This window comes from Clarias gariepinus, chromosome 7 (genome assembly GCF_024256425.1).
Source record: "Clarias gariepinus isolate MV-2021 ecotype Netherlands chromosome 7, CGAR_prim_01v2, whole genome shotgun sequence".
Lineage (NCBI taxonomy): Eukaryota > Metazoa > Chordata > Actinopteri > Siluriformes > Clariidae > Clarias > Clarias gariepinus.
The window spans coordinates 13,076,418-13,100,058 of record NC_071106.1 but is presented as its reverse complement, the minus strand read 5'-3'; the positions used below and the strand labels follow the sequence as shown (position 1 = coordinate 13,100,058).

The 23,641-nt window shown below is 43.4% G+C and overlaps 1 protein-coding gene across 1 annotated transcript in view; it reads left to right on the top strand.

Annotated features, from left to right (window-relative positions):
• The window catches only part of sema3ab (sema domain, immunoglobulin domain (Ig), short basic domain, secreted, (semaphorin) 3Ab), a 46,027-nt gene extending 24,382 nt beyond the window's left edge, over nucleotides 1-21,645 (top strand). Inside the window, exons 8-17 of the mRNA XM_053500151.1 lie at nucleotides 552-666; nucleotides 758-827; nucleotides 920-1,064; nucleotides 1,157-1,376; nucleotides 1,913-2,004; nucleotides 2,109-2,150; nucleotides 13,384-13,541; nucleotides 16,296-16,363; nucleotides 17,236-17,381; nucleotides 18,301-21,645. Coding sequence (XP_053356126.1) covers nucleotides 552-666; nucleotides 758-827; nucleotides 920-1,064; nucleotides 1,157-1,376; nucleotides 1,913-2,004; nucleotides 2,109-2,150; nucleotides 13,384-13,541; nucleotides 16,296-16,363; nucleotides 17,236-17,381; nucleotides 18,301-18,771 — 1,527 coding nt within the window. The 3' untranslated portion in view covers nucleotides 18,772-21,645. The remainder of the gene's footprint in view (nucleotides 1-551; nucleotides 667-757; nucleotides 828-919; nucleotides 1,065-1,156; nucleotides 1,377-1,912; nucleotides 2,005-2,108; nucleotides 2,151-13,383; nucleotides 13,542-16,295; nucleotides 16,364-17,235; nucleotides 17,382-18,300) is intronic.
• Nucleotides 21,646-23,641: the final 1,996 nt, after the last annotated feature.

Here is a 23,641-nt window from a genome sequence, read left to right as displayed (position 1 = left end):
GCTGTATTTGCAATTTATATTAAATAATGGATATTGTTATAAGTTTAATTATAAACCACAGAGCATAGAGCTACTATAATTAGGTTGACTTGCCATCTTAATGTTTATGATGTTAATTTCAAATCTATTTAATTAAGTGCTAATCAATTCAGCCTTTGCTTCGAATTTATATAAGAACACATTGGCTTAGTGCTTAGCACTGTCGCCTCACACCTTGAGGGTCCGGGTTTGATTCCCACCAAATAGTCCAAAGACATTTTTTGGCGTTTGCAAATTGCCCTTAGATTCAAATTGAATGAGTGTGTGAATGAGTGTGTGTGTGTGTCTGCCCTGTGAGGATTGGCACCCTGGTCAGTGTGTACACCTCCTCATGCCCTAAGTATCCTAAGATAGGCTTTAGGCTTTAGACAATTAGGGTGAGTGAGTGACTGATAGATTATTTGGCATAAGGTGATTTCTAAAGTGGCCAATAACTCAAAATACAGAACAGAATGCTGACCAATGGCTCTGTATTTAGGTCTTTACAGTGAACATGTTTGTGTTATTTACAGAATGACTTCGGAGGTCACAGGAGTTTGGTGAATAAGTGGACCACCTTCCTGAAAGCTCGGCTCATCTGTTCAGTCCCAGGCCTCAATGGCATTGACACACACTTTGATGAGCTGCGTAAGTTGTCTCTATGACTGTATGCATGATTGGGGGAATGGGAAAATGTTGTTAAATTGTAAAATTCAATTCTTGTTTTTGTTCATTTCAGAGGATGTTTTTCTGATGAGCTCAAAGGATTCCAAGAATCCGATCATCTATGCGGTGTTCACAACGTCCAGGTATTTAATAACATTGTTCGTATATAATATCAAGGTATTACTGACTTTAACCGCAATTACTTACAATGATTTCTGTATGTGCTTGTTTACAGTAATATCTTTAAAGGCTCAGCAGTATGTATGTACAGCATGGCTGATGTAAGGAGAGTGTTTTTGGGTCCCTATGCGCACCGAGATGGACCCAACTACCAGTGGGTGCCCTTTCTAGGCAGAGTGCCGTATCCACGCCCTGGCACAGTGAGACAGCTTTGCTTTATAATTAAATTGGCACATAAGGAGAGCCCGGGAAATGCACTGATCATTATCTCCTGTTTCTGTTCTTATGAAAGTGTCCAAGCAAAACCTTTGGAGGGTTTGAGTCCACAAAGGATCTTCCTGATGATGTTATCACTTTTGTCCGAAGCCATCCAGCCATGTATAACCCTGTTCTTCCCCTTAACAACCGTCCAATCATTATTAAGACTGACGTGGATTACCAGTTCACACAGATCGTCGTGGACCGAGTGGAGGCAGAAGATGGCCAATATGATGTCATGTTTATTGGCACAGGTTTGTATAGATACATGGCAGTGTCATAATCATGGTGACAATGATCAAAGGCTCGTATTGTGTGGAAAAGTACAATTATATACATACTTAAATATACATACATACATACATACATACATACATACCCTACCCTACCATATATATATATATATATATATATATATATATATATATATATATATTTGGCACAATATAGTATGGAATAGAATATTTCATATATATATAGTATGTTGTTGTATGGTATAGTTTAGTATAGTATAGTATAATATAGTACAATATTGTATGGGTATGAGTGTATGTACAAATATGGTATTGTATGGTATGGTATGGTATTTAGTACATAATGTTGTATTATGGCATTTAAGTAATATATCAAGTACTATGTACAGTATCCTTTATTGTAGTATGAACAAAATCCAATACATATTAGTCTCAATATCTTGACTGTAGTTTGTACTCAGTATATGATAATCATCCAGTAAAATAATCATCCAGTAAAATGGTATTTATTAACAGGTTATTTATTATCCCTCCAGATATTGGCACCGTGCTTAAGGTGGTCTCAATTCCCAGAGGCACTTGGCATGACCTTGAGGAAGTTTTACTGGAAGAGATGACTGTGTTTAGGGTATGAAAAATCTCTGCATTACACCATATCCCACTTATATGACATGATCTTTATTATATGTAAAATATTATTCAATTTCCTGAGTAGTGTATTATTTCTTACAGGAACCATCAGCTATAACTGCCATGGAGCTTTCCACCAAACAGGTAAGGCTTATCATGATGTAAAATCCCTAATCACATAATCTGCAAATGTAACCTTAAAAAGTAGTAAGTGGGTTTGACAGAATGTGTCTGAAGGGAAGAATTCTGAGTTGGTCTCAAAGTTACATGAGAGCTCTGCAGACAGGAGTGAGAGAACGTCTCGGGTTACTTTGCTGTAACCCTGTTCCCTGAAAAGGCGGGAACGAGATGCTGCGTGAAAACGCTATGGGAAACATCTTGTCATGTTGCCGGTTGTGAAGCATGTGTGTATCAAACACGCCAAATTTTGGCTTATATAACCTCGGTCGGGTGACGTCATCTGATGAGACGCACCTGCAGGTTATAAATAGGAGTGAACCGGAAACATTCCTCAGATTGATTTGTCTGAACGGACGTCCGGTCACTTAGGCAGTGCGGCATTGGGACGCAGCATCTCGTTCCCGCCTTTTCAGGGAACAGGGTTACAGCAAAGTAACCCGAGACGTTCCCTTTCAAAGGCTACACTCGATGCTGCGTGAAAACGCTATGGGAACGAGAATACCAACGCCGCCGCACTGCAAGTGTCTGGACCCCAAGGTTGTGTAGCGTGTGCGCACAAAGCCGAGAAGGTCTCAGAACTATATCTGGGAAGCTGACTCGAGGACCTGTGAGCCCGGAGTGGCATGAACATCCAGATTATAAAATCTAACAAATGTGTGCGGAAAGGACCACGCCGCCGCATCACACACTTGCTGCAGGGGAATACCTCCTGCTAGTGCAGTAGATGAGGCGATCCCCCTGGTTAAATGAGCCCTGGTTCCTAGAGGCGAAGTGAACCCACGCGCCTCATAGGAGAGGGCAATAGCATCTCTCACCCAGTGTAGTGGCGGCCGCCCCCCCGGTTGCGGCCCCAAAACATGTAAAGGCTGCTCTGACTTATGCCACTGGCTGATGCGGTGGATGTAAGTCTGAAGAGCACGTACTGGACACAGTAAGTCTCTCCTGCTCCGAAGCTGTAAAAGGCGGAGAACAGAAGGCTTCAAAAACAATAGGGTGCATGTTGAGAATGGAACTTTCGGAAGATAGTTCAGTGAGGATGCCAAATGGCCCTGACTAGCCCAGGGGTGAAGTCTAGGCAGGATGGGGAGACTGACAGATCTCCAAACCTCTCAAAGAGGTAACGGCCATTAGAAAAACCATCTTAAAGGTCAGAAACCTGAGGCGCTGACTTTAGTGGTTCAAAAAGAAGGGTGTCAATTGGCTCTTCGAGCACGATAGATAAAACCCACAAAAGGGACCGTGTCACAGTAACCCCACCAATCAGGACGTGGCAGGCTGAAATAGCAGTTACGTACGTCCTGAGGGTACTAGGGCACAAGCCCGAGGACAATTTTTCTTGCAGAGACGCCAGCACTGAAACATTTCGGCAGTGGACTGGGTCTACCTGCTTCGTTATGCACCAACTTTTAAATCCATTCCATTTGAGGGCATAAGCTCTTCTAGGGGAGGGAGCCCTAGCACTTAGAAAAGTCTTAATTACGCTGGCTGAAAGACCAGCTTGACTTAGTTGGTCCCGTTCAGGGACTGAACGTGAAGGTTCCAAAACTCGGGCCAGGGATGAAATATCGTCCCCTGCGCCTGAGACAGAAGATCCCACCTCATTGGAATCACCCATGGTGAGCCGTTGAAGAGGGATACTAGATCCGAGAACCACACTCTGGTCGGCCAACAGGGCACTATCAATAAGAGGCGCAAACACTGTTGATGGACCCTCGCCAAGACTCCCGGGAGCAGAGCTATCAGGAAAGCGCATAAAGGCGTAACCAGGGCCATGTACGTGCCACGGCGTCCAGACCCGGGGTAGCTGGAAGAGTCAGAGAGTAGTAAAGGGGACATTTGCTGATCTTGCGAGGCAAAGAGGTCCACCTCTTCTACCTGAAATCTCTCCCAGATTGACTGACTATTTTGGGGTGGGGTTTCCATTCCCCGTGTGTCAGAGATTGACTGGACAGAACAACTGCTCCCACATTCATATGCCCTGGAATGTAATTCGCCCTGAGGGACAGGAACCTGGTGCGCTAGCTATTTAGCGGCGCGAGCACAGTCCGCCCTGGCGATTGATATATGAGACTGCCATAGTGTTGTCCACCCGCACTAGGACATGGTAGCCTCCCAACTGCTGGAGGAAGTGCTTTAGGGCCAGAAATAGAGCCATCATTTCGAGGCAATTGATGTGCCGCGCAAGAAGATGGCCTCTCCAGCTCCCTTGGGCTGGACGGTCATCTAAGACCGCACCCCAGCCCATAAGGGAAGCATCTGTCGTTAGCATCTGCGACGACAAGACGAACTTAGAGTGGGACCCAAAGTCAGAAACCGGGGTCTACACCACATAGGAAGGGTACGAATCACCTGGCGCGTAACCTTTATTGGGGATTGGCCCTAGAGTGAAATCCCCTGGTTTTTAGCCACAACTAAAATGCTCTCATGTGCAGAAGACCCAAAGGTGTCACCGTGGATACAGCTGCCATAAGAGCTAAGATCTATGAAAGTGATGGTCACTTTCCGGTCTAGCTTGATTTCCTTGAGGGTGTTGAGAATGGATTCAACACGAGCGGGAGACAGCTGTGCCCGCTTACGATCGAATCCCATGTGACACCCAATATGTTGTCCTCTGAACAGGAAAGAGCACGCTTTTCATGGCGTTGGGTCTCAATCCTAAGAAACAAAGATGAGCTAGGATGACATGCTGATGTCAAAGCGCTAGCTACTGAGACTGGGCCAGCCAGTCGTCTATGTAATTCAAATACGGATGCCCTGGAGTCGTAAGCGCCAGAACTAGATCCATGCATTTCATATATGTGCGGGTAAGAGAGCTAGACCAAATGGAAGGACTCGATACTGGTACGCTTTGCCCCCGAAAGCGACCTTAGGAACCTCCTGTGTTGTGGCAATATTTCTATATGAAGTAAGCGTCCTTCAATCGATTGTCCCAAGTCAATCGCTTGGTAGGACTTGAGAGCAATCACTTTGACAGTCAATATTTTGAAGCTGTATTTATTTATTTTAGATGGCGGAACAGCCCGCAAAAATCAAAAAATTGGACGTAGCCCCCCGTTCCTCTTGGGAACCAAGAAATACCGACTGTAGTAGCCTGACTCACTGTCTGGTAGGGGGAACATGTTCCATGGCCCCATTTCCCAGCAACTTCTGTCAGCAGATGCGCACTTTCCGGGTTTCATGGAAGTGGAGACCACGCCGTTGAAACACGGAGGGTGATGTGAGAACTGCATCCTGTAGTTTCTCTCTACAGTGCTTAGTACCCAAGGAGATATGCTTGGCAGTAGTTTCCACGCTGCCAGTTTCTCTGAAAGGGGCAAAAGTCTCGGCGGCTTGGTTAAACGGGAGGGCAATGTTAGATGTTCGGCATCCTGAAACATGGCAGGAAAAAACGAAGAGCTAACACTTTATTGGAGACTGGTGTTGCCCGAAACACCAGTGGTGGCGGAGCAAAAACACCGACCTCCTGGGGTGCCAGGGAGAACACTTCATTCTCAAAAGGAATTCTGCGTGTCTCTCCCCATTGGGGGGCCACCCCCATGGTCCTGGGCACATGAACCTCAGGGCTTCTTTGTGAAGAAGACAATATGCCAGTCTGAGCTCTTTTGAGGCGGATTGCGAAGTGCAGGCACGACGCACCCCATCTTTACGAGGGGGTGTCCGGCTCAAAAACACTCTCCTTGTGTTTCACGCCTTGCAAGCGTCAGACTCGGTTGAGACTGGGTGGCCGACAGTCCCGACTCCTGAGCAGGCGGGGAAGGAATTTCCGAAGGCTTGTTCATATAACTTTGCCTCATGAACCTAGTGGCGAACAAGTTAACGACATCGCCAAACAGGCCGGAAGGCGAAATAGGGGCATCAAGGAGGAATGCGCGATCCTATGCTTGATGCCGCTGAGATTCAAGCCATAAGTCTGTGGCCAGGCGTTATTTCAGAACGTCCTATCTTGAAGAGCCCCGCCAGTACTCAAGTCTCTCAGCAGGTCAGCCTGGTAGACCTGCAAAACCGTCATGGTGTGCAATGGAGCACCAACCAGACCTGCTGCCTGAAAAGCTTTTCCCTCCAGGGAAGATAAAAGTCTACACAGCTTGAAAGGAAGTATTAGCTTTTCAGGGAGGATGATGTCCCAGGAGAGAGATAGCCTGGAAGCGTCTCTTCTATCTGGTCGTCATCATATAACCCCGTGCTTCCACCTCAACTATATTTAAACAAATAAATAAAGTAGATGGCAGGAAAACACAGAATAGATACAGCTTACTCCATGAAAGGGTTAACTCATATGGAGATTGCTAAGAAAAAGGGAGAGAGCATTGTTGAGGCTCCGCCCCCGGGCCACCCGACAGAACCTGCCGTCTAATGATTTTTTTTTTTTTTTTTTTTTTCTGGTTTAAACACACACGCATACACAACAAGGTCAGTGAAGACAAAAGATCTGAGGAATGTTTCCGGTTCACTCCTATTTATAACCTGCAGGTGCGTCTCATCAGATGACGTCACCCGACCGAGGTTATATAAGCCAAAATTTGGCGTGTTTGATACACACATGCTTCACAACCGGCAACATGACAAGATGTTTCCCATAGCGTTTTCATGCAGCATCGAGTGTAGCCTTTGAAAGGGAACTCTGCTGTATCTGACGTATACCAATAAACCCATACAGAAATGTTATAAATTGACATGCATATATCCATAGAGTATACAAAGTATATGGAACATTAATATAATTATTTTTAATAAATATACATCAGTTTCTTATATATGTCTATATAGTACATTTCCATATGGGAAATACTCAGCACAGCCCCTCCTTCAATATATAACCCTCTCTCCATGGGGTAAAGGTTCACTGTGTTTGGCTTGACTTCATGGTTTGGTGTTATTTAACCCCTGCAACACTTAGAAATTAAGTTTTATTTTTGTATCAATCATTTTTAAAGAAAACATGCATTAAACCATTCAGAATGTATTATTTATTGAACTCATTTCAGGTAGAAATTGCATGTTTTTTTTTCTAAATAGTTTTTTAGTTTCTATTAATATATTCAATTAATAATAATTAGACTTAATAATTCTTTAAGCCATTTTAACATTTAAAACTTTTTTTTCATGTGTCATCAAAATGCCCTTTCATTATGTACCTCATTATACAGTAAGTGTAATTTCAGTGGAAAACAAATGGCACCCTGATTATAAAATTCCCCTTGTACTGTACCTCAATAAAACTGAAAGAGAAAGTTTTTAGTTCTCTCTCTCTCTCTCTCTCTCTCTGTCTCTCTCTCTCTCTCTCTCTCTCACACACACACACACACACACACACGGTTAGAGAGTGGGTTTTTGCAGCTGTAAATTCTCCTGCATGAGGTGAATAATCAAGCTGACACTGAGAGGTTGGCTTGGTTCATTATTGAACAGTACATAGAATTCTTAAAGCCTCTTTAAAACAACATTACCATAAGCTATTGCATAAGCAAATGCAAGAATCCACATGAAACCTACCAGACTTAGTGTGGATATCTGCCACATACAATATTAATAACATATATCCACACTGAATCTGATAGGTTTCATGTGTATTCTTACATTTGCTTATATAAAAGCTTGATAAAGCTCTGTGTACAGTATCTACCTATACAGTATGGACAAAAGTATTTGGCTAAACCTGCAATGACATTGTATCCAAATACAACTACTTTAATATGGAGTTGGACCCCTTTTGCCACTTTTCTTGGAAGGCGGTCTACAAGATTTTGCAGTGGTTCTGTTTCTGGCAACCTTCCATCATTTATGAGGTCAGACAGTGATGTTGGACATGCAAGCCTGGCTTACATGGCGTTTCAGTTCATCCAAAAGGTGCTCGATCGGGTTGAGGCCAGTCAAGTTCTTTTACACTGAACTCATCAGACCATGTCTTTATAGTCCTTGCTTTGTGCACTGGGGTCATGTTGGAATAGAAACGGGCCTTCACCAAACTGTTGCCACAAAGTTGAAAGCATAGAATTGGTATGCTGAAGCACCAAGATTGCCTAAACTGGGAATAAGGGTCTTGATTGAATTCACTGACAAATACTTTTGTCCATATACTGTAGTGCATCTACACAACTACCAGTCAAAAAATTGGATGCATCTTCTAATTCCATGGTCTTTCCAGATTTTTATTTCTTTCCACATTGAAAAACAGGCATCCAAACTTTGCAATTATTAACTTTGAACAGTTGATGCTGTTCCCTTTCAAAAGCTACACTCGATGCTGCGCGAAAGCGCTATGGGAAACGATTCCTCGTGACCGGTTGTGAAGCACGTGTGTGTCAAACACGCCAAATATTTTGGCATGTATAACCTCAGGCAGGTGACGTCAACCGATGAGGTGCACCTGGAGGTTATAAATAGGCATAAACCGGAAACACCCTCAGATCATTTTCTCTTCAGGATCCGTCTTGTGGTGTGTGCGGTGTGTAGCAGACTTTCAGGGAAGTAATAAAATCTATTTATTTACTTACCATGGCTGATTCTTGCAGGAAATGCGTTTATCCGTGTGAGAGGAGTCTCCCGGATGGCGATTTCCACACTTATTGTGTTGAGTGTTTGGGGGAAAACCACGCTGTCCTCGGGCTTGAGGGAGGATGTGAGCATTGCGATCTCCTCCCTATTAAAGTCCTTCGTGCTCGGCTCGCCTTCTTTAAATCGGAACTACGAGCCGCAGCGCGTTCCTGGGGCTCGCGTGTTGATTTGGCGGAAGTACAGCAGAGCGAGTTTTCTCTTTCTCTTGCTCTTTCGCCGAATCGCGTACCGTTGCCGCTTACTTCTCAAGCGCGCGCCGGCGCCTCTTGTGAAGTAGCTGAAGAAATTTCCTCTCTCGCTTCCGCGGACCTGGAAACTGTCGCTTCGGAGCGCCCCTCCAGAGAGGAGCAGGCGTTTCAGGAGCTATTGGAGGTAGTGACACGCGCTGTCGAGCGCCTACACCTCGAATGGCCGCGGGAGCAAGACTCCCCCAAGCGGTCGAAATTAGATGACAGGTTTCTGTCAGGTGGCCGGAGGGAGGAGCCTCATCGGCGCTCCCTCCCCTTCTTTGGCGATCTCCATGACGAATTAACCCGTTCATGGGAGAAGCCATACTCATCCCGTGTGTTTGTGCCAACGACATCGATGTATTCTAATGTCGTGGGTGCAAATACACGTGGTTATATAATGATGCCCCAGATAGAAGAGACGCTTGCGGGCTATCTCTCTCCTGGGTCGTCATCCTCCCTGGAAAAGCCCATGCTCCCCTCCAAGCCGTGCAGATTGACATCTTCGCTGGTGGGGAAGGCTTTTCAGGCAGCAGGTCAAGCTGGTTCTGCTCTGCACACCATGGCGGTCCTACAGGCATACCAGGCTGACTTGCTAAATGACTTGAGCACTCGCGGGGTTGCTAACGAAGCGGCGTTTTTGGAGTTACGCCGAGCCACAGACCTGTCTCTTAGGGCAACCAAGCAGACGGCCCGTGCTATTGGCCGCTCCATGGCTGCCTTGGTGGCTACAGAGAGACATCTGTGGCTTAATCTCACGGGCATCAAAGACAGGGACCGTGCGTTCCTTCTTGACGCCCCTATCTCGCCTTCCGGACTGTTCGGTGACGCTGTCACAACCGTCATGAACAAGTTTCGAGATGCAAAACTCCATGAGGAAGCCTTTGTGAGGTTCCTTCCCCGCCGTGCTCAACAGGCGGAGTTGTCGGCCACCCAGCTCCGACCAGCTCTGGCCTCCCAGAGGCGGGAGGTTCAGAGGGAGAGTGTGGCGAGCCGAGCACCTCCGCGTGGAGATCGGGGTGGAGCTCGCCGCACTTTACGAGCCGTCACGAGGAGAACAGACCTGAGGACCATGTTAGATGAGAGGAGAAAGGCCTCAGGACCGTGACGGAGTGCCGAAGTTCGTGCACTTTTTTTAGAGAGGCTGGCAGCGGGCAACCTACTGCCAGCTATGTCTCTTTAAGCACGAGGCACTATAAAAGACCACCACTCTCAGGAGACCGGTGTTCAATTCCCGCCGCCACTGGTGTTTCGGGAGACAGCGGTTTCCAACAAAGTGTTAGGTGCTCGGTTCCCTCCTGTCGTGTTTTCAGGACACCAAACACCTAACAGCCACCACCATCACCACCACTCCTCTGCCTAGCTGAGCAAAAAGCTACCGCCCCTTTGGAGAAGCTGGCAGCGTGAAAGCTACTGCCAAGCATGTCTCCTGGACTACAGGATTCAGCCATTGTGTTTCTACGGCGTGGGTTTTCCACCTCCGTGAAACCACAGTGAGCACCTCTGTTAATTCAAATCACAGGCTGGCTGGCAAAGGGGGCCATAGCGCATGTTCCCCTCCCAGACGAAGCCATCCGGCGCCAACACGTCGCCCTAGCTCACCTATCTTTCTCTTCAGGGCAGAGTTCTAACGCCCAAAAGCGTTCTCCTTCCTGCACGAGATATGAGCTTGAGTGTCATGCGGAATCCGAGCGCAAGGCCGGCACAGCTGTTTCCTGCGTGCGCCGAATTCCATACAGCACTCCAAAAGAGTATAAGCTAGGCCAGGTGGTAACATTACTGCTCCCAGAGTGGTTTCAGTGGTGGCTAAGTGCCGGGGGATTTCATCTAAGGGCCAATCCCCAGAGGCAACAAGGGTTACGCGCCGGGAGCTTCGTACCCTTTCTATGTGGTTCAGACCCTCGTCCTTGACTCTGGGTCCCACTCTAGGTCCGTGCTGTCGTCGCGAGTTGCTAACGGCAGACGTTTTTCCCTTAGGGGCCGGAGCGCAACCTTAGATGGCCGCCCAGCCCAAGGGAGCTGGAGAGGTCATCTTCTCGTGTGGCACATTAATTGCCCCGAAACGATGACTCTATTTCTGGCCCTGAAATACTCCCTCCAGCAACTGAGAGGCAACAGGGGGTTACGCGCCGAGAGCTTCGTACCCTCTTCATGGAGCTAGCGCCTTGGCATCAACATGTCATTGTAGCTCACCTCGTTTTCTTTAGGATCGAGTCCCAACGCCACGGAAAGCGTTCTCTTTCCTACACAAAGCATACATGGAGTGTCATGTGAGATCCGACCGCAATGCGGGCACAGCTGTCTCCTGCGCGCGTCGAGTCTATTCTGAACACTCTAAAGGAGTTCAAGCTAAGCAGAAAGTAACTTTCACCGCTTCTGTGGTGGCTAAGTGCCTGGGGATTTCATCCAAGGGCCAATCCCCAGAGGTAATGAGGGTTACGCGCCGGGAGCTTCGTACCCTTTTTATGTGGTGCAGACCCTCGTCCTTGACCCTGGGTCCCACTCTAGGTCCGTCCTGTCGTCGCAAGTTGCTAACGGCAGACGTTTTTCCCTTAGGGGCCGAAGTGCGGCCTAAGATGGCCGCCCAGCCCAAGGGATCTGGAGAGGTCATCTGCTCGTGTGGCACATAAATTGCCCCGAAACGATGACTTTATTTCTGGCCCTGAAATAATCCCTCCAGCAGTCAGGGGGTTAACATGTCCTAGCGTGGAAAACTACACTAGGACATGGCGAAACATGCAGACCCAGTCCACTGCCGAACCGCTTCAGTGCTGGAGCTTCTGCAAGAAAGTTGACCTCAGGCTTTGCCCTAGTGCACTCAGAACATACGTAGCCGCTCCTCGCCTACGTCCTGACTGATGGGGCTGGTGGAAAGCACCCCTTAGTTGCAGGCTTATTCACGGGCCTCATCAGCCTTTTTATTGTGCTTAGGCTTTGCCATTGGCTAGCTAGAGCTATTCCGCATCCTCACCCAACTATCTTCTGCAGTTGTCTTCGAAGCTTCTGTTCTCCGCCGTTACAGCTACGGGGCAGTAAGACTTCATTAACTGCGTCTAGTTCATGCTCATTAGGATTTACAGTACACCACCGCACTAGCCAGTGGCGTAAATCAGAGCAGATTTCATATGTCTTGGGGCCGCAGCCGGAGGGCAGCCGCCATTAGACGAGTTGGGTTAAAGATGCTAGCGCTCTAGCCTAGGAATACAGGAGAAATTCTGTCCCTCGGGACCTTTTACACTCCAGCCCAACTATCTTCCACAGTCGAAGCCTTCTGTCCTCCGCCGCTAGCTCCGGAGCAGTTAAGACTTCAGTCGCTGTGTCCAGCTCATGCTCTTCAATTTACAGCGCACCTCTGCATTAAGCCAGGGCCGTAAATTAGAGCAGGGTTTCATACGTCTTGGGGCTGTGGCCGAAGGGCAGCTGCTATTACACGAGTCGGGCTATAAATACTAGTGCCCAAGCCTAGGAGGCGCGTTGCACACTTCGCCTCTAGTGATTAGGGCCCATTCGACCAGGAAGCTTGCCTCATCAACCGCTCTGGCAAGAGGTGCTTCCAGTACGTCATGCGGCAGGTTGCCTTTTCGCAGGACATCTGTCAGGCTTCATGGTTGGATGCCAGGCTCACTGGGCCTCGAGTCAGAATCCCAGAATGATGTCTAAGACTCCTTGGGGTACTGTGCGCACACTACACAACCCCGGGGGTCCAGACACTTGCAGTGCGGCGGAGTGGGTATTCTCGTTCCCATAGCGCTTTCGCGCAGCATCGAGTGTAGCTTTTGAAAGGGAACGTCTCGGGTTACTTTGCTGTAACCCTGTTCCCTGAAAAAGCGGGAACGAGATGCTGCGCTACAATGCCGCACTGCATGCGTGACTGGACATCCTTCAGACAAAATTGACCTGAGGGTGTTTCCGGTTTATGCCTATTTATAACCTCCAGGTGCACCTCATCGGTTGACGTCACCTGCCTGAGGTTATACATGCCAAAATATTTGGCGTGTTTGACACACACGTGCTTCACAACCGGTCACGAGGAATCGTTTCCCATAGCGCTTTCGCGCAGCATCTCGTTCCCGCTTTTTCAGGGAACAGGGTTACAGCAAAGTAACCCGAGACGTTTTCCTGGGATAGTCTTCATGGGAGCCAGTTACATCATGGTGCTTGATGGGATTTTTGATGGGAAATGCACTTGACAATACTGTTTTTGCAGGAACTATTTCGGAAGAGTGGACCATTGTGTCTTAAATTAATCACTGAATTGCTGTTACTTAATTACCCAATGCCATATGTTTTAGTTTATAGTGTTGAAAAATCCAGCATTGTCCTTGTGTCCAATCTTTTGACTGGTAGATACAAACAGACAGAGTTTATATGCATTTTTTGCACTAACCATGAGAAATTGTACTCTCTCTCTACAGCAACAGCTCTATTTAGGCTCAAATATCGGCGTTTCCCAGATGCCTCTGCACCGCTGTGACGTTTATGGCAAGGCCTGCGCTGAGTGTTGTCTAGCACGAGATCCCTACTGTGCCTGGGATGGCTCGCAGTGTTCCCGATACTTCCCCACTGCTAAGAGGTACTCCCAGCTGGTGATTACAGCTTGTTTAACCTGCCTTGAAACTATAGTATGAGTGTGCTGCTGAACAGCTCTGCTTTTCTGCAGGAGGGGAACATAAACAAGTCAATGAAAGAGTTCTGTAGAATATGTCCAGAGTCAAGCTTACAAAAAGGTTACACACGGAGCTCGGTTTTCATTCAAGTGTTAGTGTTCCTTTAACAGTAGTGTATTGTTAATTTAACCGGGCAGAAACCTATTTTTTTTCCCTTCCAGTGCTTAGTTGGTATTTTTGTGGGGGGATTTGAACACACCTGCATCGACAGGGTGGAACAGAACAACAGGAAATGTGACATTTGAAATCAAATGGTGCAGTGATTTTTTTTTCAAATCAATAAACACAATGTCAAAAATGGATAAATCATACCCAGATGTGTGCAATATTTTATGTCAATCAATTTCAGTACAAATAAGCTAGACATATAATTTAATACAACTGGAGTTTGGAACAAGAATGCAGCTCGAGTTAAGTCTCAATGTTCTGTTTTAAATGATCTCACACGAAAATGTTAATCGGCATCTCAAATGACTCACTTTTCTAGTCTTTAATTACAGTATATTGTTTATTAAATTATAATCCAGATGTTCTTATTATGAAGGGAACATAAAATATTATGTCAATGTAAGAATCCAGGTTTATTACTGAAATCCAATAAATTACCAAAAAAAAAAAAATCAGTTTTAGTATGGGCAAAGATAAAAAAAAAAGAAGAAGCTATTTATGATTAATGCATACAAAGGAAAATCCAAAGATTCGTCATTAAAGAATAGCTGAATGACGTCTGACTTTAGAAACTACAGTGACCTGTGCCATCTGCAAAAGACTTCTGGAGACGCAGCTGTGATTAGGGTTATTAAGAGTGGACGGGAAAATAAATATAAAGACCTGGTGGGGTCTTTTGTTGAGTGATTGAACCATCCATGTTTTTGACTTTAGAAAGATCAAAACTCCTGTTGAGTGTGTGTGGTGGTACTACAGGCACCATGGAGATCATCTGGATGACAGACGTGATTGGGCTCAAATATGAAGCTGTATAGAGGAAGGCATGGAGTAACCTACTGTATATTCCTAGAAAGTCTCAAGTCCTTGGATGTTTAAGGGTCAATTCTGAAAGGGTTTTATCAGTCTGTTGTGATCAGTGTGACATGTATGCTGCCAACAGGCTTACAGTTCAACACTTGACAAGACTATAGGCCATATTGTACTATACTGTAACTCTCACTCACTTTGTGTTATCCTAAAAAAAAAAGGTGCACATTCAGTAACAGACAGAAAGAAGTTTGTTGCTCTAAGGAACTTAGAAAGAATGTTTTTACCTTTAACCATTAGGCTCGTTAATGAGTCCCTGCACTGCCAAGCAAATGTCGACTTTCTTGTATATTTTCCTTCGGATTGCTAGACCATTTTACAGCAATATGCACGATATTGCGCAATTTCCCTTGACTCTCAGGCCTTATCCATACATGCATGGGATTTGCTTTTCTTTATTTTATTACTAATATTTATTTTTACAAATGTGTTTTCCTGGGCATTTTTCCCTTTCCTCCACACGCATACTCTGTTTTATGTCACTAAAAACAGACTTTTTGGGAAATTCCTTTTAAGGTTAGATATTGGATTTGGATATTTATCATATTTACAGTACAAACTGTAAAAAATGTTTTCAATGTTGCTGCATAAAAAAGAAAAAAAAATTTTTTTGCATCTTTGATTTGACAGTGTGACATACTAATAAGACAATGTTTTTTAGGCTTTTATACCTACGGTACAGGGTTATATCTTTGCCTGCTGGTTTGGCACAGTTTTTGCATTCCTGAATGAAGAAGGGGAAAAAAAGTTTTCATTAATGTGTAAATCAGGCCTTAAGCATAATGGCTAGGTTTTGTATAGTTGCTTACTTATGCATATTTTGTTTACCTGATTATTGTTGTATACATTTTACATATTGTAAATTGTCTTGTCTATTCTAAATTGCTATCTATTTTGTACATCTTATCTTATATTATCTTATTTTATTATATTTTATCATTTTATAATTCAAGACAAGGTTCAGTAATATGAAAATGATAATCACTAAATACAGTATATAATTATTGGTATATAAAAATAGCATGAAAGTGGTTTAAACAGTACAATATGTGAGCAAAGATGTTTGTTGGTGTATACCTGACACCTCCATCATTCTTTTGGAATGTGTAACTTAAGCACTTTGCTTTTTGGACCTTTCCTCCTCAATTAGCCTTTACCCAAAAATAAATGTGCAATTTGAATGTGAAAATTCTAGTATTGTAATTTAATTGTCTGAAGTGGTTTACACTTTTGTACTGTAACCATATACAACACTTATTATTTTTTTTATTCTAGTTAAGAAAATAAAACAGTCCGGGACAGATTTAAGACATATGTTGCTTGCCATGTTTTTAGAAAGACTAAAGTAGTGCTATAATACAGAAACAAAATCGCCTGGAGGTTTAACAGGCCCCATTTCATGTACACACACACATAAACACACACACATAAACACACACACAGACCCTTAATATTAGATGTAATTTTGCTTTGCATGTGAAGCTGTGAAAGATGAAGGTCTTATGGGCCTCTGACAAAGACAAAATGCCAGGGTTTAGTGAATGTTTACACATGTGTAGCTCACCTCCTGCATTCACTAATCATCTTTCATACCTATGTGTGTGTGTGTGTGTGTGTGTGTGTAGGAGGACTCGGCGCCAGGACATCAGGAATGGAGATCCTCTCACTCAGTGCATGGATCTGCAACACAACAGTAAGAGCTACAGATTTAAGATGCCAACACTCTTTCAGGATTTTATAACTAACCACAGAGCGCTCTGCTCATCGCCTCATCAGACATGCACCATATACTTTACCTTAATGAAAGTAAAGTTTACATTTTCATTAGGCTGGACATTAAATCTTTAAGAGAACCATAATTGGCTCACAACCTCCACAATTATTACCTTTGGTCTGAAATAAAGTTTTAACTGAGCGGAACTGTGTGTTTAGGGCATATATTTAACTTCAACTGAAGTCTTTATATCTCCAGAAATACACTCGAGCAGAGACCACACAGACTTAAATGTTTTAGTTTCCCACACCCTTACAAAAAACTCTTTGCACCATACAGTACACGTGTTGCTGAAAATTCACATGAAATGCATGACATCACGTGCTCTTTAGGGCATGACATAATGACATAACACACCTGTGTTTTTAGTTTCTCATCCCATATCACTCACATAATTGCACAAATGAAAAAAACATCTGATTACCATTAAGGTGAAATATATGAGATGTTCCTGTAAGGGCAGTGGCAGAAGATCCTAGCACTATTCTACTTTGATGCGCTGATATGAAAATATGAAACATCCAAAACCAATAAGTAGATTGTGTGTGTGTAGTTTTGAGTGCCTGTGCATCCTTATGAGTTCATGGTTTGGATTACCAGCTCATATCCTCTCTGCTGGACGTGAGGGCCTCTTACAGATGCATGAGAACGTGATTGGAATGAATATGGACACATTCACACACACAGAGAGACCATCAACATAGCCACAGATCTCACTCTTTGACCTCTACATGGCCTTTTCCCTGTGGGTATATGTGTCTTGAAATGCAATATTTATTTATTTTTTTTAGATGAGGAAAATGGTGAGAGCACCCTGCTGGATAAGACAGTGTATGGAGTGGAGAACAGCAGCTCATTCCTAGAGTGCAGCCCCAAATCTCAGCGTGCGCTCATCTACTGGCAGTTCCAGAGACATGGGGAGGACCGCAAACAAGAGGTATGTGTTTGTAAAAAAATGGAAAGTTGATACCATAGTCTGGTGTTGTTTTATAGCAGTGTGGTGAAAACCAAGGCTCCAGAGTCTGGGTTTGATTCGCCTTGGGTCTGTGTGCAAAGAGTTTGCATGTTCTCTTCATGGTTGGTTGGTTTCCTCTGGGTACTTTGGTTTCCTCCCACAGTCCAAATTGCCTGTAGTGTGTAAATGAGTGTGTGTGTGTGTGTGTGTGTCCTGCGATGGAATGGCACCCTGTCCAAGGTGTACAGTAACTCACCTCATGCCCTAAGTCTCCTAGGATAGGCTCCAGGCCCCCTGTAACCCTGTATACAGGATAAAGCGGTATAGATGATGAGACGAGATTGACAGTTGTGTAGTCAGCAAATGAATTAGGCATACTGTGATGTATGACTTAACATGAAACGCTGCCTTCACTTAAGTTCACAAATGAATGACTAAACACGTCTTAGTGCATGGAGTTCGCATGTTCTCCTCATGGTTGGTGGGTTTCCTCCGGGGAATCCGGTTTCCTCCCAAGACATGCAGATTAGGCTAATTGGTATTCCCAAATAGCTTGTAGCTAGCTTGTAGCGTGTGAGTGTGTGTGCCTTTGGGATGTCCAGGGTGTCCTCCCTGCCTCGTGCCCTAAGTCTCCTCGGAGAGGCTCTAGGCCCCTGTGACCCTGTATACAAGTTAAAGCGGTATAGATGATGAGAGACCAAATGTTCTGTCTAGGGTTATCTACAGTAGTAGTCACAACCTTCTGTGAACAGTTTATTTTTTTATTTATTTAAAAAAAAAAAAAAAAAAATTTTTCGTTAGATTTCACTGAGCTGGATCTGCATGTTTATGTATATGAGTTTTTGTACTGTATATGAAAGAAAGAGAAAAATCAATAGCGTGTGCATTTGTGCGTCCTTAGATAAAGTCAGACGAGCGAGTGGTGGGAACAGAACAGGGTCTACTAATCCGAAGTCTGCTTCCGAAGGACTCGGGTGTGTATTACTGCCATGCAGTGGAACATGGTTTCATCCAGACACTCCTGCGCCTAACGCTCCACATCATCCCCTCTGATCACCTGGACGACCTCATCCAACGGCCACCATCGGACACCAGCCACTCCACACACGCCAAGCTGTGGTACCAGGACTTCCTGTCTCTGATCGACCCGCCCGGTCCCAACAGTGTGGACCAGCTATGTGAGCAAGTCTGGAAGAAAGAGAGGAAGCAACGGAGGCAAAAAGCCCATCACCTGCAGGCTAGCCAATCACACGCTGCTCAGCTTCTTCACACCAGCCAATCCAACTCCAGCAAGTGGAAGCTCATGCAGGAGAGCAAGAAAGGGCGCAATCGTAGGACCCACGAGACACCGCGGGCACCTCGCAGTGTGTGACCCCCCCCCCCCCCCCCATGCTCGCTGAACTGTAAACAAGCAAATGTCAAATAAAGAGAAATGACTCTGAGCATTCTACTGACTGTGACTCCGAGAGGCACACACAGGAAATGTGAATACATTATTCCACCCCTCCCGCAGAGAGAGTGTATGTTGGAGGAAAAACACACTCACACTCAGAGCTGTTCATTCAGACTCGAAATCTGGGAGTCTCCAGTGGAAAAACTCACTCATACCCAGAATGGAGAATAACACGCAGCGACAATATTCTGTAAATATTACACAGAATTAAATGAACTTCTAGAAGATGTGCTTCTGTCTTTCAGAAATAAAGACACAGCTAAACACCACTGATTACATTTCTGTGCATATAGACTGCATAAAACCTCTACACATGTATCTGCAGAACAAAACTTGAGTCAAACACTTTTTCCCCGTGATGATCCAGCGTGCCCTCTTTTTCCAACCCACTATTTTCCTTCTCCGTTCTTTTAACTTCTCCAAAAGCATTTGGCCCTGACACTAATATGCAAGATCTTCCCTTTCCACAATAAGCTTTCCAACATGCATACGTCCTTCAGCTATTTTGTAGAGTAATATTTAATTTTGTACTTTGCCAGAATTATATATAAGATTATTACATAATATAGAGTTATTTTATTAATGGGATCTCTGCATCCTTTCACTCGAGCCTATGTTTTCTAAGCTACTAACCATTTTGTGCTTCAGTTTTCTTTTTCAGAACTGCTTTTTGATTTTCAGTAAACCTTTCTGGCACAACAGGAACTGACGCCACCATCAGTGTGCATAAATAATACCATGAATACCATGATTCTCTCGAAAGCTTGAATCTGATAGGTAAAAGTTGTTAAAAAAAACACAGGTTTATACTGTAGTAATGCACGCACTTAAATGCATTTTAACAATTTATGTGGTGCACACGCTATATAATGTTAGACATTTTAAAAAAAGGAAATGCTGTTATTTAAATGGCATTTATCATGCAGAATTCACTTTTTAATTATTTTCGGATATTGTGTTTACACAGACAAAATATGAGAGAAAATGATATCCTGATATTTTATTTGTCCCTTTTTGGTTCATACATGTGCCTAAATGTGCCGTTCAAATTTGGTTTGGCTTGGTTGTCATGATGTCAATCAACATTCTGGCTGGTATGATGTCATCCTAGACAAGATGAAAACACAACTGTGGGGGTGGGGTAATTTGCATAGCCCCTCCTCTAGCTTGACTCCTGGCCATCGCTTTCAAGTAATTCCCAATTCTATTTGGCTAAAAATCCGCTTCCACAAAGGGATATGTGATATTTTATATGCTCATTTAAAGCTACAATCAGTAAAGCAGTGTACAGGAAAAAATCCGAAGCAATTTTAGGGAGGTCAGTTTGCATTATCTGACTGGTAGGTTCATTAGGTTTTTTTCATCATGGGAAAATCTTAAGGCCTTTTTTTTTTTTTTTTTTTTTTCAAAATGATTAAATCTGGTTACAAGTGAAGAAATGACTGTTTACAGCTGTTCCCGTCAAGGGGTCACTACAGAGGACCACAGATAACTTGGGACACATTATTTCGCCGGATGCCGTTCCTGATGCGACTGTCCCGTTTTATCTGGGCCTGAGACCCGCACTGCATCCAGTAGCTTGGGTTTGAGCATTCGGTGGGAATTAAACCTGGACCTAAAAAAAAACTAACCCAAACCTAGCCCTGAGCTGTCCCATAACACAACAATAATACAATATATAAATACCAAAACCATGATGTTACATTAATTATAAAAACATAATAATAATAATAATAATCAACTTCAGGGGGGGTAACATTAACTGTTTCACATTGTGCCACATCATATCACACCTTACCTGATTCCTTTCCTATAACCGCACACATTTTATTCCTTACTGAAATTGTGCAATTTATTCTGTCAGGGGTTAAATGTTTGGACGGTGATTTATTTATTAATTTTTTTTTACAAAAAAAAAATCTTCTTTTTTTTTAAAAAGGTAAAGCATTACTAAATCAGACCTCATTAAACCAACATTTATGCGTATTTTATATGTTACCTTTTGCTTTCAATTTAAAGTGACACCCAATCTGTATTCAGCCTGCACTGTATTATTGTGAAGAACTGAACATGAAGTAATGGGGTTTTTCACTGGGAAGACTAAGCTAAAACTATGTTCCACTATTCCTAATAGTTCCCTTTAGTCCAGAAATTATAAAATACCTTAGAAAAGACAGACAAGGCAAAATGCCTTAATATTCTCTTTTTTTGAAGTCTATATTGGTTTTAATTACGTACAAAGAAAAGTATGTAAAAAACACCAGAATGTAGCTGTGAATATACTGTATAATATTTGGGAAGAAAGCAGAAAACGTGTGTGTACAACCTGCATGCGAATGCTCTTATCATCCCATTTGTTCCTCCAGCATTTGCAGTAGCTAGTTACTAATGTTGTGTCACATACAGTACGACTGCAGACTCCTGCAATCAACATTTGCTCTGTGGTGGACATAATCCCGCTCTTAGATATGTGACAAATACAGTGTTAGCGAAGAGCTGTACTGCTACCTATAGTACCCTCTCCCACTGTAGCTCACAAGAATTATGTACACACTACACTGACCTGCAACCTCAGAGGTCACACTGTGTATTTATCACTATATTACAATGTACAATAAGAAAAACAACTTAAAACAGTATACGATCAATGAAACTTGGAAAGTAACAGACACACTTTGTAGTTGGGCAAAACTGGATGTATAAGAGGGAGAGAGAGAGAAAAAAAAATTGCTGCTGTAAATTATTCGTTTTTGGCATGTATTCCAATGTTCTAATAAATGTCCCTTGTAAGAACTTGCTACTGTGTTCTTGTTTCTAGAAATACCATTCTTTAGAATATTGAAAACATACTGTAACCATGATGCATGGCATGATGGTAAAAACTAGGACTTAATGAACATATTTATAAGTTGTGAATCTGGATGGCAATTTATTAGAATGCAATGGAAGAGAATCAAATTAGATATATTAATATTTATACAAGGGAGAAATAATCAACAGCTTCAGACGGAACTTTCACAGTTGGTTAAGTAATGTTTCTGTGTTCAGTTCATGCTCTGATGGTTGACACGGTTTCTTATGTTCTATACAGTAGATCTCACAATTTTTTCACTTGTGGCTTGACCTCTACCCTGACACATAAACTTTTTCCACTGAACCTACAAAAAAAGGGGAAAGGACATATGAATTTGTCAAATTGTAGATTACTACCTTAACTGTACACTGATCAGCCATAACATTAACACCACATAACAGGATCATGGCACCCATCCAAGGCTGATCTATGCCTGGTCGGTCCAATCCCACAGAAAAGCCAATGCAGCACTAGTGATGGGTTGTTCATGAACAGAACAAAGCATAAAGCAAAACCTCCTGTAGGAAATGAACAGAAAACAGAAATAAGTAGTTACCTTCTAGTCTTCTAGTCACTGCATAGCATCTTATTCCCATAGATGCTATGCAGTGTATTAGATTTAAAAGAACAAACGACTCGGACTGGCAGACCAAACCACTTAATTCTGTTTGCTGTGTAATGCACTGCATAGTGTCTAAAATTAAATATTCGGACCAAAACCAAAATTATCCAAATTTCCCATCACTACTACTGTACATACTGAAAAAAGTCAATGCTGGCCATAATAGAAAGGCCCCAGCGCAAACACTCAATGCATCACAGCCTGCTGCACATGAGACCCAGCAGACAAAAAACTCAACGCTTCTGAAACAGCTTCCACACTCACCAGATCCAGATCCAATCAAGAACCCATGGGATGTGCCAGACAGACAGGTCCAATCCACTGAGACCTCAGCCCTCTACCCAAAGGATCTGCTGCTAATGTGCTGTGCCAGACAACACAGCACATACCCACACAAACCAAGGGCCGAGAGCTCGCACAAGGGGAACCTACAAAATCCTGAGTACAAATGTTTGAAATTTAGTAATGTTATAACTTCTCAATGTAAATTCCACTAGGATTAAGCATAAAATTAAAAAAAAGGTGAATTCAGCTGTATATAATAAATACTGTATAAAAGCAAGCTAAGTTTTAAGTAAGCATTTATTCTAGTAATTGTGGTTTAATATATTGTTATAAGTATATACTGTATGCTGTTAAATAGGGCTACCTAAACCATTATCACTGATACAGTAAAGCCTGCATGTTGAACTAGAAAAATATTTTGTACTACAAGGGACAGAAAAAAGTTAATTTTATGCAGGAATAAAAATATAAAAATGGCTGAAAAAGTCATTGAAGAGAAATGATTATTTTTGTATTCTGTGCAAACCGTAAATGGTCATTAATCTTATAGTGACAAGAAGTTTGAAGATTTGTTCATTCATTTATCTATTTTTCATACTGTTTATTCTCTGTAGGCTTCCAGAGGCTTGTCACAGAGAGATCAATCAGAATCAGAATCAGAAAGAGTTTTATTGCCAAGTATGCTTGCACGTACAAGGAATTTGTTTTAGTGACAGAGCTTCCACAAGAAAAAACAAATGACAAGACAAAACAGCACGACACACACACAAAAAAAATGGAGTAGGGTGTGAGATACTTTTAAAGAAGTTACATAATCAACGCACTAAGTAGGGGATGCCTTGTACTAGGGGGCAAATACATACACAATTATACACACAATCTTAAAATAGCCCACAACGCATGTCTTTGGACTGTGGGAAGAAACCGTCAATCTCGGAGAAAACCTACAAAGCATATGGATAACATGCAAACTTCGATCCCACAGCAACAGTGCTAAATCCTGAACCAGTTCAAAACTGAGGTCATGA